The 14,953-nt window shown below is 36.7% G+C and overlaps 1 protein-coding gene across 1 annotated transcript in view; it reads right to left on the reverse strand.

Annotated features, from left to right (window-relative positions):
- The window catches only part of Atp8b4 (ATPase phospholipid transporting 8B4 (putative)), a 216,463-nt gene that overhangs the window by 111,328 nt on the left and 90,182 nt on the right, over positions 1-14,953 (reverse strand). The window contains exons 6-7 of the mRNA XM_076848565.2: positions 8,979-9,051; positions 819-889 (exon numbers count right to left, since the gene is read on the reverse strand). Of these exons, the coding sequence (XP_076704680.1) occupies positions 819-889; positions 8,979-9,051 (144 nt within the window). The remainder of the gene's footprint in view (positions 1-818; positions 890-8,978; positions 9,052-14,953) is intronic.

Raw genomic sequence — 14,953 nt, forward strand, 5'->3', positions numbered from 1 at the left:
CCAGGGTTAGGATTATGTGGGCCAAACTCTGCTTGAATAATTCAATATGAAAATGACTTAGGAGCCCACTGTTAAAAATCATAGGTTCTGGTATCAGACTGCCAGCTTTGAGTTCTATCTTTATTCTTTAGGAGTTCAGAGCAAATAAACAAGTCTCTCTAAAACCTTGGTATCCTCGTCTGTACAGTAGGACTTATATAGTACCTATATCAGGATTAAATGATATAAGCCATCTAAAAATACACACAAATTAATTCAATGTGATGAAAATGTAAGTATTCATTAAATGTTTTTTATGCCAAACAGACAAATTAAATCCTCGGAAGCAGACCTACTATATGGTCTATAACCAAATTCTAAGTTAACATCAATGTCAAAACTGCATCACAATCCTTTTCTCTCTTCTTTCTCTGTATCTTCATTAACACAGATCCAAGGTTGCTTTTCCGTCCTTTCTTCCTCAGGGAACTCTTGATCTCCAGCCCTCTCATTTTTGTTAGAAAATGACTTGAACTTAAAACAAACAAAAACTTCTAAGGCAACTCACTGAAGAATCCCCGCATGAAATTATCCACATATACATGTTTAGCTCACTGTTTCTGAAAGAAAATAAACTAAAAAGTCAGAGTTTTCAAAATAAATTCAAGAGAAAAGTAATTTTCAAAATTACTGCAAAGTAATTAACAATAGACTTGGCAATTTAGACTCTTGTGTCTTCCAAGGAAACAAAGAATAAGATTTAAGCCCTGCTTATAAAGACATTACTTTTAAATACATTAAAAACCAACCTAATCAAGTATTCTAACTTAATAACTTACCCATCGAGCTCTGCAGTTTCAATATAGCACAGACCATGTGGCTCACTACTTGATAGAAGCAGCAAATCAGCCTATTTTAAGAAAACATGACAAAAGAATACTTGAGAAGGGGAGACTGGCTGAAGGTCTGTTCTGCTGCATCACCTCTCTACTACTTGCCAGCACAGCCTGAGGAACAAAGTGAAGGGGTAGGATCCTGTACCACCTCCATGTGGTACCCCTGGACAAGCCCTCCCACCCTCAGTGTTCCTGTTTCCACACCCTTGACCGTCACAATAGGAGGAAGTGCTGGGGCATCATATAAATTAATAGCCGCTTGCTTTACTTTTTTTGAAAGATATATATAAATTATATATTTTGTTTTCATAATTATTCATGGAAAATATGTCACTAATAAATAATTGGAAATATTTATGGGTGCATTCTTTGATTATCTAGTAGGACCAGTTAAGAGCAGGCAGCAGGCAAAGATGATGAGGAAGACAGATGAAGGTGGAAGACACTAGAGAAAAAATGAGACAAAGAAGTAGAGATAAGAGACTTAAAAGATAAGAAAAGAGAAAAAAAGAACAAGATGGTATACAGTAAAGAAAGAGAAAGAAAAGTAGGGCTAAACAAGAGAGCAAGGTAGAACAGAAAATATAATAAAAGACAATGGAAAAAAATTTAGACATTGAATAGTTTGTCTTTTGGGGGAAGGTACAAGGGATTGAACCCAGGGGTCCTCTACTACTTAGCTACACCTCCAGCCCTTTTTATTTTTGAGATGGGGTCTTGCTAAGTTTCTAAGGCTGGCCTCAGCCTCCTCGTTGCTAGGATTACTGTTATGCGCCACCACACCCAGTATTCTTTCTTTTAAGATAAATAGTTTTATTCTGCTGTCCATTTGAGCTTTGAAAATTACCTATCAAAATGCAGTCTTAGAATTCTGGTAGCTTTCTATATTGGGAAACTATTTTATTTCAAATTTCAAATTTTATTTTAAAATAAGCATTTTTATGACATTCTGAAGGGTTTGAATGTCTTCAAAAACTAGCTAAAATTTTAGGCTAGTTATTTTGAGACATTAGCCTACAATTTTGTAGTTATGTCTGAATGTAGCATTCCAAATCTATGAAATCTTCTTACTTTATTTTTAAAAATATTAGAACTTTCATTCTCAAGACCTGGAGATTAAATTTATAATCAATCCACTTGTTTCATTGTCTCTAGATTTTAAATTTCCAGCTCAAAAATTGGTGTGTGTGTGTGTGTGTGTGTGTGTGTATGTGTGTGTGTGTTGTGTTGTGTTGTTTTGTCTAGATTAGAATGAAACTGCTGGAAAAACTTAGTGCCAGCCCTCATGGGAATAAATGAGTTCGTATTATCAAGACTCCTCCTCAACTCTGAACAAAGAAGCCACAGAAGCTTCTTGAGGCAGGAATTATTTTCTTACTTGTCACAGAGTAAAACAGAGCAAACCCATAAAGAGAGTGTGTCAAAAATGTAGGCTGTTCTTGAACTAAAAATCACCTATCCTGATCTAAAAGGAAAGAACAAATTTTGGAAAATTCACCCTGATCTCACTTCTCACACTTAAATTTCAATATGTAAAGGCCTACGGCAGGACAGCAGAAGAGCTTAATGCTCTTTGGGCCTCTGACTCTCCTCCCTTAAGCTTAAAAGGATCATTTTAAACAAAATCCAGAAATCTCTAATTCTGATCATCAGCAATTGAAAAAAAATCGTGGTGTGTAAGAAAGATATCTACTTGTACCTAGCTTTTCTTCTAAAGTCTACATAGAAAGAGTGAGCCAGCGTTACTGTTTCATACTGAGCTCTGCTGTGTTCACGCTTACTTTGGGGTAAACAAGGGGAGGATTCTTTGTGCACAGTGGGCTCCCAACATGTGACTGAGGCACCACTGCCACCTGGCGGCTGGATTCTCTCTGGAGCAATGATCAACTTCCTACAAGTAGAAACAGATCTACCCACCTACAATGGTTTCTGGCCTTACTGTTTCTGCTTGGTCTCCCTGGAATCTGGGACTTCCTTGCCGGCATCTTCCTGTCCCCTGCATTGCTACCTTTTTCTTTCTTTCTTTCTTTCTTTCTTTCTTTCTTTCTTTCTTTCTTTCTTTCTTTCTTTCTTTCTTTCTCCTCCCTCCCTCCCTCCCTCCCTCCCTCCCTCCCTCCTTCCTTCCTTCCTTCCTTCCTTCCTTCCTTTCTTTCTTAATAGTCTTTCAAACGTCTTGGCTCCCACTCCCTGATTTCTGGCCTGCCTCCCCTCATTCATCCTCCATTCTCTCTTCCCCATAGCTGAGCCTTTTGTGAAGCTCTCCCTTCATGGTATTTTTAATCCATTGTCATTGAAAAGGATGAAAGCACAGAGTGGCGGAGGCATCTGGCAGGATGAGTGGTCACACACTTAACAGCATGCCATCTTTCTCCCACCTTCTAGTCCATCAGAAATAACTCCAAAAAGAAAAGAGCAAGAGAATTGTAGTAACAGCCATGTCAGTCCTTGATCACTCATTTGTCAGAGTGCTGGGCCAGGAGCTGGAGCAACATGAGTAGTCTTGGGGTCCACCAGCCCCCAACTCTACAAGTCTCAGATCAAGATGACCCTTCCAGTAAATCTCAAGAGACTGGGTTTGTGGTTGATCCTGAAACTTGTGATCCAGTGGTGGTATCTATGACACCAACAGCCAATATTTAGTGAGGACTTTCTGTTTCTCTCACTTCCCTGAGGGCTTTACATGTAATACTTGATCTAGCTCTAGGGAAGTCCTATAGTGTAGGTCTTGTTGTTATCCCTACTTTACAAATGAGTAAAGTGAGACCCAGAGAGGTTCAGTAACTTGTCTGAAGCTATCTAGGTAGGAAGTGGGAAAGCCAGAATTTGAATCCAGGCAGACTGAAGCATACACTGAAATGAATTAAAACTTCTTTGCTTGAAGGATTTCATAGTATAGTGAAGATAGAACAGGGTAAGTGTTCTCAGGGTCATACTAACAAAGAACTATGGGAAGAGTTCAAATGAGAAAGAACACTGTGTTGGTAGCTAAGAAAGGGTATCATGGAAGATTCTAGAAGCACTGTAAAGCAGAATCCCCCAGGCAGAGGTAGTAGCAGGAGTAAGGAACAGAACAGGGAAAACATGATTATCCGAATGCAAGAATAGGCCAGGCAAAAAAAGTTGACAATTCTAACCAGAACCACCTCCCATCCATTCCTATTTGTTTTCACTTTCTTCTATCAATTTTTGGTACCTTTTCCCCATTCCCTGTCAGGGGAGACTCAGTTCTGTTTCCTATGAATGAAACAGTGTTTTCTAACTCAGCAGCCCCTTCCCCGGCTTTCACAGGCAACAGAAAGCCAAGCAATTGCCTCATGGAAACCTGAAATGAATATTCCCATCATAGAAAACTTGAAAAGAATCCACTGAACATCTTTGAGCCCTCAAAGCCAAAGACATTGTCTTCAGAAATTTATTAGGTATAAATAACATTTGTGAAATTAAAGAATCAAGGAAGCAAAACCTCAAGAAATAATAACATCTTAAAGTTATATAATACTTTAAGAATTTACAAAGCACTCCCTCATAATTAGGTCATTTTATTCAAATCCTTAACACCGTGTGAGTGGGTAACGTTGTTCCCATGGTATGCATGGGGAGGTCAGATCTGGCCAGCAGCAAAGAAGGAATGAACTCCTACATACACACCAGGTGATTTAAATTAATTCACAAAGTCCATAGGCTTTCTTGACATCAGATTTATGGACACTAAGACCTTAAATTACAGATATGGAACCAGAATTCAGAACTTCTGATCCAAAAACAAATACTTTTTCCCCTGGTGGACTATTAAATCACTGCAATACAACTCATGTATGTTTTGCTTTGTTGGTATTAAAAATCTAAAACTACAATGTGCAAAAATGTTGGAATAGCAATTTCAAAAACTGATGGAAAGATAAATTTGTAAAATTAATTGGAATACCACATTTAAATCTCCTTTTAATTTTTACACAGTTCTTCATCTTCATCCTACACAACATTATTATTAGTCTACAAATAAAAAACAAAATTTAAATAGCTTATGCATATTGTCAAAAATTAGAATTAAATCATGAAAATGAAAGTGTCTAAGATTACAGGTAATACTTTAAATTTCAGACCTAGTAAGCTCATGTTGAATAACTGCTAATATGTACTGGATACCTCCTTCTTTTAGTCTTTATAATTCAACTACTTTGAGAATGCAAAAAACGATGGCAATAAAAAAAAGAACAAGAGAGGAAATAATAATGATGGCCAGAAGAGCATTTATTCATTTATTCAGGCTCTTCCTCTGGTCAGAAAACATCCTTGCCCATATATCTTCCCCACAAATAGTTGTGGGGAAACAACACTCACCATTTACTTTTGTTAAACAGAAAATAGTGTTTACCTTTATACTTTAGCAAGAAGCTGCTTCTTCAGTACATATTTTTAAAAAATATTTATTCCCTGAAAATTCCCTACTTCATACTAGCTAAGTATGAGGCATTTATAGAGTTACACCTATAAAGAGGATTTATTTATCGCAATTAGATTGAAAGAATAACTGACTTGAAGCTATATGAATTAAAATAACAAGGAAGTCAATTAGACCACAAAAATAGCCATTCTAGAAGTACATCCAATAAAGGTGCTAAAAGGGACTAGATGAGAGAGCAAAAGCCTACCTGCTATGGTTTGAATATGAGATGTCCTCCAAAAACCTCAGGAGACAATGCGGTAATGTTCAGAGGTGACATGATTAGATTATGAGAGTTGTAGCTTAATCAGTGGACTCATTCACTTAATGTACTTATTCTCTTGCTGTACTGAGTGGTAACTGTAGGCAGGTGGGGTGTGGCTGGAAGAAGTAAGTCAATGAGGATGTGCCTTTGGGGTTTATATTTTGTCATTGGCACCTCAATCTCTGTCTCTACTTCCTGGCTGTTATAAGCTGAGCAGCTTCCCTTTGGCATGCCCTTCCACCAAGATGTTCTGCCTCATCTTGAGCCCAGAACAATGGTGTCAGCTGACCAGGATGAACACAGACCTCAGGAACCATGAGCCAAAATAAACTTTTCCTCTAAGTTAGTCTGGTCAGGTATTTAGGTCATAGAGATGAGGAGTTAACTAACACACCACCCCTGGTCTGGTCTAAAGTTTAGGTCAAATTAATCTTTCAAGACCTAGCTTCTGAAAGGTAAAAAATTTTAATTCTTACAACTGAAGAATGCCTTGGTTTTCAAACAAAAATTTAAGGGACATGACCCCCCTCCAAGAGGATCTGTTCCTATATTGGTGGCATGGAAGAGAAGGGCAGAATGTATCCTCTATACACAGAAAGAGTGCAAAAAGAAAGGGAAGGAAGGAAGTTCCTGGTCAAGCACACCACTCCCTGCCCCCAAATCCACCAGAGAAATCATTCCTGGGTGAGGGGAAGGATAAGCTGGTGCAGGACACTTACAAGTTTTTGAGATCAGTATGGTCCCTCTAAATAACAATGGGAGGAGTTAAGCACTCTCAATTCATATAATCACAATAAAAGGCCTTATCTACATTATCCAATATGGTAGCTACAAGTCACATGCAGCTATTAAATCTAAACACAATGCAAAACTCAGTCCTCAGTTGCACTACCTGCATTTTTACTATTCACTTGCCACACAAAGATACTGAATATGGCATTGGACAAAACAATTACATAGCAATTACTTTATTACAAAAAGTTATATTGGATAGCACTGAGCCACATGGATCACTAACTTCATGGGAATTTGTAATCATTCCTTTTTAAACCAATGTTAACGATGCACTCATAGAACTGATTCCCTTGTATCTGATATTTGCACTTTTGTATTTTCACTTCACTGAAGGTACTGCAATAGTAAGTAAGCATATATGCTATAACATAGAAAATATAACTAAGTTAAAAAACAAAGGCCAAAGGAAAGAGAAATTAAAATATCAAAGACAGAAGGCAAGTTGGAGGCAGAATGCTGGCCATGAGGTCCTATGGAATTAGATTTGAGACACTGACTTGATTCCTGCTTTTTCTGGACTCACCCCTAAGAATCTGATAAGTAAACATGCTAGGGTATAAAATTAGTGAACAAATGAATCCAAACTAATATTCTTCCTTTCAAAGCAGAAATGGGGCTCTTAAAGTCCATTATTTTTCTTGAACACCTGAAGCAGAAACATACCTAGCATTGCCCCTGAAATATTCAACTCCATGTAAAATGAAAGTTAAATGTGTGGCATATTTTAATGTATTCTGTATTTCCTTGAGAACCACTGGGGATAAACGGTTGGAAAAAAAAAAAAAAAACTGAATGCCTGCATCTTAGAATTTCACATATGCAAGTCAAAAAGAAAAAAAAAAAGGTTATTCACTTAGAAGCACCAAAAACTCTTTCACTGCAATCATTTTCATGAGAGTAAAACTAAAATGAGTTACATGGGGCCCTTTCTTTTAAACAATATATTCTGAATGTAGGTAACCTTTGTTTAATAAGGGCATCTAGACATAAAAATGTATCCCATTAATATAGAACACCCTGAATTTTGAAAATTTGTATCCACTTTTCATTTTTTTTTCTGTCTTCTTTCTTACAAGATTGACATCTATTCATTCAATCAACATTTACTAAATGCCCCCTCTGATCCAACATGACATTAGATGTCAGAAACCAGATAAATCAAGAATTCTTTGGTGTAATCTCAGTTTACACAATCACAGCAGGTAAAGGTTAGAAGAGATATTTGAGACCTTACAGTGGTCTGGCACCCTAATTTGGCCACATGGGGAAAACAAAGGCAAAAAAAGATAAAGTATTTGCTCTCACTGAAGGAACAGAGCAAAGATTCAGCTCTCAGTTCCGTATTCAGTTACCATGGGCCTCAATCCCACATCCTAGTGTAGTGTTCCTAATTTTTAATGATCTGGAAAAAGGGTCAAACAAGTAATTTAAATTGTCTAAAATAAAAGTAAATAGATTGTGAATGAGAACCTGGCAGACTGCCCTACATATGAGGAGCCCAAGCCACAGTGTGTGGAGTTTGAGACCTCTGTTTTAGCTGCCCTGACACCTTTTTGCTTATTTTTGGTTCTCAGTTATTTTCTGAAGTCACCAGAGACATAAGTGTTCCTCCACTTCAACGGTGAACTCTTCTGTGCCTGACCTGTCTACTGGGTAGCTCCTAGTCTGGGCTCTTCCACACAAGTCAGGAAGAGGAGCATTCATGAAAGAAGACTGTTCCAGAAAGTGCATGTTTAGAACTCTTAACTGGGTTATTGTTCTTGTAAATAGATCTTGGGGTCATATTTTTCCCTGTCATAAAATGTCTCAAATTTAATGAATAATACAATTTGATTCACAAAATTGCACTCAACACAAAAATTTTCATAAGTAACATAATATAGAGAGATATAGAGACATAAATTAATATATATACATATGACATGAACACTATAATAATTAGAATTTTTAGTCTCTAAACTGGGTAGCTTTTGTCACTCTAAATTTAATTTGAACTATAGTTAGTTGCATACATTTTTGGTGACTGAACTGAATTTTATTAAGGAAATTTTAATATCCAACATAGCTTGAGAATAGATAGTGCATTTGATATGCAAATGGAGGCATCATTAATATTTTAATGTCAGAACAATCAATAAACATTTTCTGATTATTCAAAACTGAGCATACATTTTTTTCTTTTTCTCTAGATTGTTGTTTTCAAATATATCACAAATTAACAGTATTAATCATAGTATTAAGGAATAGCATTGAAAATACTTGAAAACAAATTGTTTCTAAGCTACTCATAAGTACTTTAACATGTTTTATTTACATAAATTTATTGACATCCTGGTTTAAAATCTCTCGTATCTATCAATGTAAAATATCACAAAGGAAGTACACAAGGTGATAATTACTCAGCCTTATCTGACCATGTTACTGAAAGTGATAAATTAATATATTTTAAAGAGTCTATAATTGAGACTTTGTACTGTTACAATATTGGTATTCACTCCTTAATTACCCTATATTAGTATGGATTTACTAAATATAATTATTTCTATCTATATGCTATTTTCATCTAAGATAAAGTCTTCAATTAATATTGAATACTCACAGCAACAAATTGGTTATTTTCTAATTTAACGATGTCTCCCACTTTGACATTCATCCATTTTTCATTCTGCAGTCTAAGAACAAAAATAAAATTAATTTTTTCCAAGAATGGAGAAGAATCAAAAGTATAATCAAGGGAATGTATTCACAATACAGTAACATGTAATGGGAGGAAGCAAATAAGGTTTCCTAGGATGTTAAATTCAAAAGGGCCTCTCATAACAATGTTCTTTAATATGGGAATAAAGGCTCAGAGAGGTTAAGTGATTTGTCCAAGGATCTGCAGTAAGTTAATGATACCCCTTGGCAAAATTCAAAATGCCTAACTCATGGCTGAGTACTCTTTTCACCACCTCATGATGACAGATTTATACAATAGCTATGAACTTTCAACAAACCCAATCATTAACATTCTTTTCAAATTCCCTATTAATAAATACAGAAATATCATTGCCATTGTCTCTGAAGTCTATTTAACTAGAGGCAAAATGAGAATGAGAAGACAGTGGTAAGGAGAGTAGTCCTGGGCAATAGTTAAAATACAAGTAAAGGGGAAAAAGAATAAAAATTTGGAAAGGACCACAATGGATGAAAGAAGAAGACTGGAAGACCAAGAGAGACCACCTACAGATGCTGCTCAGCACTCTGGCTGAAGGATGGCTTGGACCAATGAACCAGGACCCAGAACGACACAGCTGAGATGCTGCACAGCTTTCTTTGAAGACTATCTATATAGCAGAGTCCCAAGCCCACCCTGCACCAAGTTCAAAGGGTTTATGATGAAAAGCAATTGTGTCCATCAGATATGGCCCCTGGTGACAAGTTAGTTGGAGTTACCCAAAGCCAGAGAGACTGGAAACAAGCCACCTGTGGCAGGAAGCCATAATGCTATCATCCCTTCTCAAACTCCCTGAAAGGTAAACCTGCTTTGTTTTCCAAGCTGAGGGCCCTCATCACACTTCTTCCTCAGAGGTTCCCTCTTAGAAGGGAAAGCTGGGCTGTGTAGGACAGGATTCCCCTGTAAGTTAAAGTGGGCAGTTTACTTTCATTGTGCAGTTTTTTGTTTTTTGTTGTTTTTTTTTTAACTCATTTACTTGCTTTATAGGCTGGAAAACCATTTTAAATATTTATACAACTGTGAAATATGCCTCACACTATCAACCCTGCTGGGTCATTTGGCTTAAACACTCAAAGAATTTTTCTTTAATACAGATCCAAGTACATGTTGTTCTGGAAAATTTTCAATTGCAGCATTTTCATCTGTAGCCAGAATTCAATCATTTCTCCAGTGCCATGCTTCTCTGCACTTTATCTAGCTCGATGACAATGGGGGAACTTGGGAAGCCTTGTAAATCTCACTTTATTTATCTTTACAGGTATGGATTTTGCACTGGTTTACTTCTTCCAGGGATCCCTCCTTTGGAACGTTTCTCAGGGGACTGCCTATCAGAAATAGTAGACATGAATGGATGGAGAAGGATATCGTGTCATTTATAGAAATTACACTGCTACTGAATTGCCCTGGAGTCTCTATTGAAAGTGCATCTGTTTCAGGAAGCTGAGATGATACTAAGTTCCATTTCCAAACTCTCATTCTTCCTATTTTCATGCTACAAGCTCAGGAAGGACTGCACAGGAAAAAGCAAGTGGTATTCCCTAGATGTTGATCCAGAGTCCAGAGTTGTCCAACTGACAGCTCTGGACAATCAATAACCTACACCATGGTCAAGCAGACATTTCTCAGATTTGTGAACAGAGCCCTGACAAGAAGAGAGCATAACCCTCACAAAGTAAGATTATGCTAGAAAGTCATCTGTGACTTGACAAAGTTACCAGAAACTGAAAGCAGAGTAAGATAAGAAATATAAAATATATTATTTTAAGGAAGAGAAAATAACACTCTAAAAATGTAGCTCAAATTTTGCAGAAAAGAGGCCTGGAGATATTGGTAAATCATAAGTCGTGTGAGATTTCTTAGTTAATCCCTTGTTTGGATATGTAGCTATAGAAGAATAAATGTGTATAATACAACTACAGGTGTGAATTTTTTAAAAATATCATTTCCTATTCTTCCTTACCAGACATATTAACTGCACCTAATATATTTAATGAGCATGAAGGGTCATAACTACCAAAATATCCAAATTTACTAAAGAAGCAGAAACTAATAAAGACCTGCAAATTAATTTAAATTGTCTATATTTTGAATCCCACTATCACCACCATGGACAATACAAGATCAAAGACATCCCAGCAGAATTAAAGGGACATGCAAGAAGATTTTCTTTAAAGCTCATCTTCAAAATATTTCTGGACTTTTAAGGTTTTAAGTTGTATGGTGATTGGGTTTCGTCATTACCCCAAAACAATAAAAACAGACACTCCCTGGTTCCCCATGTGTGTTGCAGCTGTTTGCTAGGCTGGTGTTTGAAGCACTCTTGCATCATAGCTCTGGAGAAGGACACACAATGGCCTCATGGGCTGTGAAGATGACACTTGGCCCCAAGGACTCAGTATCTTTGAACTTGGCTTTTACCTTTGTCAGTGAAGGCCCTCAGGCTTGTGTAGATGAATTGCCATCTGTGAGTATCCTGCAAACAAGTTATGTATTTGATCACACTGAAATTCCAAGATTTTAAAATGTGGATCAATTTTCAGAACCAGATTTCTCAAAAATAGGGTAACAAGACAGCCTATACCTTAGTAAACTCACAAGCCAATTGATACATAAGCCAAAATTTAAGAAAATAGTTCATAAAATTTACATTCCAAAGGTACCATAAAAATAAAGAGTTCAAGTGCCACAGAATGACAACAAGAACTACTTTAAGGGGGGGAAAAAACTTTTCATGTACCCACTCTGAGTTCTAAGAAAAGGAGATGAGAGATAGCAACTTCACCTAATAATTTTGATAAATAAATTAAACCTGCTTTTTTCCTGATGATGCACAGTACACTATTAGCTGCTAGGCTTAGGTGAAAACCTCTTGGAGAAAATATAAGTCTGAGAGTGAGATGGCACTAACCATGCTCTATGTCACTGAGATGGCACTAACCATGCTCTATGTCACTGAGATGGCACTAACCATGCTCCATGTCACTGAAGTGTTGGCTCCCAAGGCTACAGATCAACGGTTTACTTTGACCAAGATACCAAGCCCATTGCTGAAGCTTAAGGTACGCAAGAGGGGACCTTTGACAAGCTCGTTAAGATGTCTGTCATCTTTTCCATACTCTAATACTCCTAATTTCCCATTAGACACTTGAATTCCTGAAAAAAATAGACTTCTTAAAAGCTATAGAAGAAGTGTTGGGGTACTATAGAGAGAATAGAGTTGACCTTCACCAATTAATCAATCAGTCCACTAGCCTTGGCTTCTTCTATAGTCTCCAGCATATGCTATATAAAACATGAAAGCACTTCCTGTCCATAAGGACTTTATTTTGTTCACCTCTGTGTCCTTAGGATTTAGAATAATGCCTAGGTCATGACAGCCACTAAATAAATACTTATTGAATGAATGATAAACAAATTAAAGTATATAAAATCAATAGTTCCAAAATCATTTGTTGAATAGTAGCATTTTCCTGAAAGTCTAATAAGAATTATAGCTGCCAACATTTATTTAGTGCTTATTACATTCTAGGGATTGTACTGATCCCTTCGTGTAAGAGTTGCAAATAAAAAATAAATGAAATGTCATCAAATTTGAATTTCAGATAAACAACCAATTATTTTGTTAGTCTAAGTATGTCCCGTGTATTATTGGGGATATACTTATATTAAAACACTATCATTGTTTATTTTGATTTTCACTGGAGTCTTACATTTAAATTTGCTATACCCACTGAGACTATTTATGATTCTTAACTCATTTAAACCTCACAACAACCCTATGAGATAGTAATGTTTTTACTCTCATTTTATAGAGCAAGATACAAGGTTCAGAGAATTTGAGATGTTTACCCTATTTTGCAATATCTGTAAAAAAAAAAAAATGAAATGCCCACCCACCTCAAAACAGATAGTCCACCTGAACCAACAGTACAGATGCTTCAATATGAATGTACAAGATGTTTATTGTAGCATTATTTATAGCAACTGATTAGAAGCCAATTAAAATTAGACAGAAGTACCATAGAACACTTATTCCATCATGGGTCCTGTACTCACTGGGATACAATGCATGCACAAGAAGAATAAAATGGTTTATATGTGCTAATATGAAATATACTCTAACATACATTATTAAGTAAAAAAGAAATATGTGTGGGTAAGAAATTTGTGTTTTGGAACAAGGATATACTTACACATATATGTGTTTTTGCAGGCACAGAAAAGTTCTAAAAAGACACACAAGAAACTGTTGAGTGGTTGCCATTAGAGAAAGGAAATGAAGAGGGGAACTGGGAGACAAGTAAGAGTTCATTTCGACTATATACTCTTTTGTGCTGTTAAACTTTGGGGCATGACACAAACTGGCATTTTAAAGGCCAATTTGGGAGAGAAAAAAAAGAAATGAAAACTTTAAGGTCACATGTAAATGGCAGGATTGGGACTGGAACCTAAGTCTATCTGGTTACAAAGTCCAGGCTCTTCATGAATCCATATTTATTGTTCTTTTTTACTTTATTTTCTATGGTCATTATGTGCTGTCTGTTTAGGAAGAGGATAGACCCTGAGGAGCTGAAGTGATTTGATCAGGGCAATGGTGCACGCTCCCAGTGTTTAAAACCAGCTAGTCCAAAGACAGCTTGTAGTCGTGGTCCCCTGACACCAGTGCTCAGTGGGCAGCAGTGTTTCTGGTTCTTTTCAATCCCAGTGCTGTCAGAGCTGCAGCAGAGGGAAACACACAGCTTGGCCCTAATCCCCTAACAGCACAATGGTGAACAGGATCTCATTACGTTGAGAATGAACATAATGCTCATATCTTTGGAATCTATTTATTTTGAACAATGCAGATGTTTCCCTCCTTTTCCTCCCTTCTCCTTAGCAAAACACTTAAGCTGAGGCAAAATCACACAGGGAGGTTTGCAGTCAGCTGCTGAAGATGGTCTCTCACCAATTTTGCCAGGGAAAAAGAGTGGGTGATGATGAAAGATGGAGTCCTACAGCATGGATAATTTAATTTAACCATTTATTGAGGAAAAACTAATGAATCTTGTAGATGTCCTGCCTTATTTATATAAGTTTATATGTAATTTAAATCAATCCTATTGTGTATTATTTGGATGCTGAAACACACACACAATTTAGCCTCCATACTTTGAAAATAAAATGACTGATACACTTATTAAGTTTTACATGAACAATAAACCTGCTGGATGTTGTGCAGACTAAATCTTTCCCCTAATCAGTCTCTTAAGACCCTCGTTCTTTTCTGTAAAGTCTTAGAAGGATTCCATTCATAGATAGCTAACAGATGACACCTCCTGGTGGCTGGGGAAAGGTATCCTGTAAGTCCTGAAGGGGATGTGCTGGCACTGCAGAGAGTCCACCACAAACTGAGAGCCCACTCCCCAAATTTGCTATAGACGTGTTCATGTAATTATTATAATACTCCTTTTTAAAATATTTTTTAGTTGTAGATGGACACAATATCTTTATTTTATTTACTTTTTTTGTGTGTATGTCGTGCTGAGGATCGAACCCAGTGCCCCACACATGTGAGGCAAGTGCTCCGCCACTGAGCCACAACCCCAGCCCAATGCTCCTTTTTAAATTCTAATCTATTTAACTTTCTCTAGTTCCACTTTCAATTTCATAAAGTCAGTGTGAGCAGCTTCTCACTGTTCAATTATAAAACTTTGGGGGGAAAATCTGTAAACTCATCTCCCACTCCAACAGTTAGTAAATAAGGTTGGAATGGTCATCATTACCCTAAGTATGTGTATGAAGACACAAAGGATGTGACTCTACTTTGTGTACAACCAGAGATATGAAAAATTGTGCTCTCGATGTGTAATATGAATTTT

This window comes from Callospermophilus lateralis, chromosome 3, assembly GCF_048772815.1.
Source record: "Callospermophilus lateralis isolate mCalLat2 chromosome 3, mCalLat2.hap1, whole genome shotgun sequence".
Lineage (NCBI taxonomy): Eukaryota > Metazoa > Chordata > Mammalia > Rodentia > Sciuridae > Callospermophilus > Callospermophilus lateralis.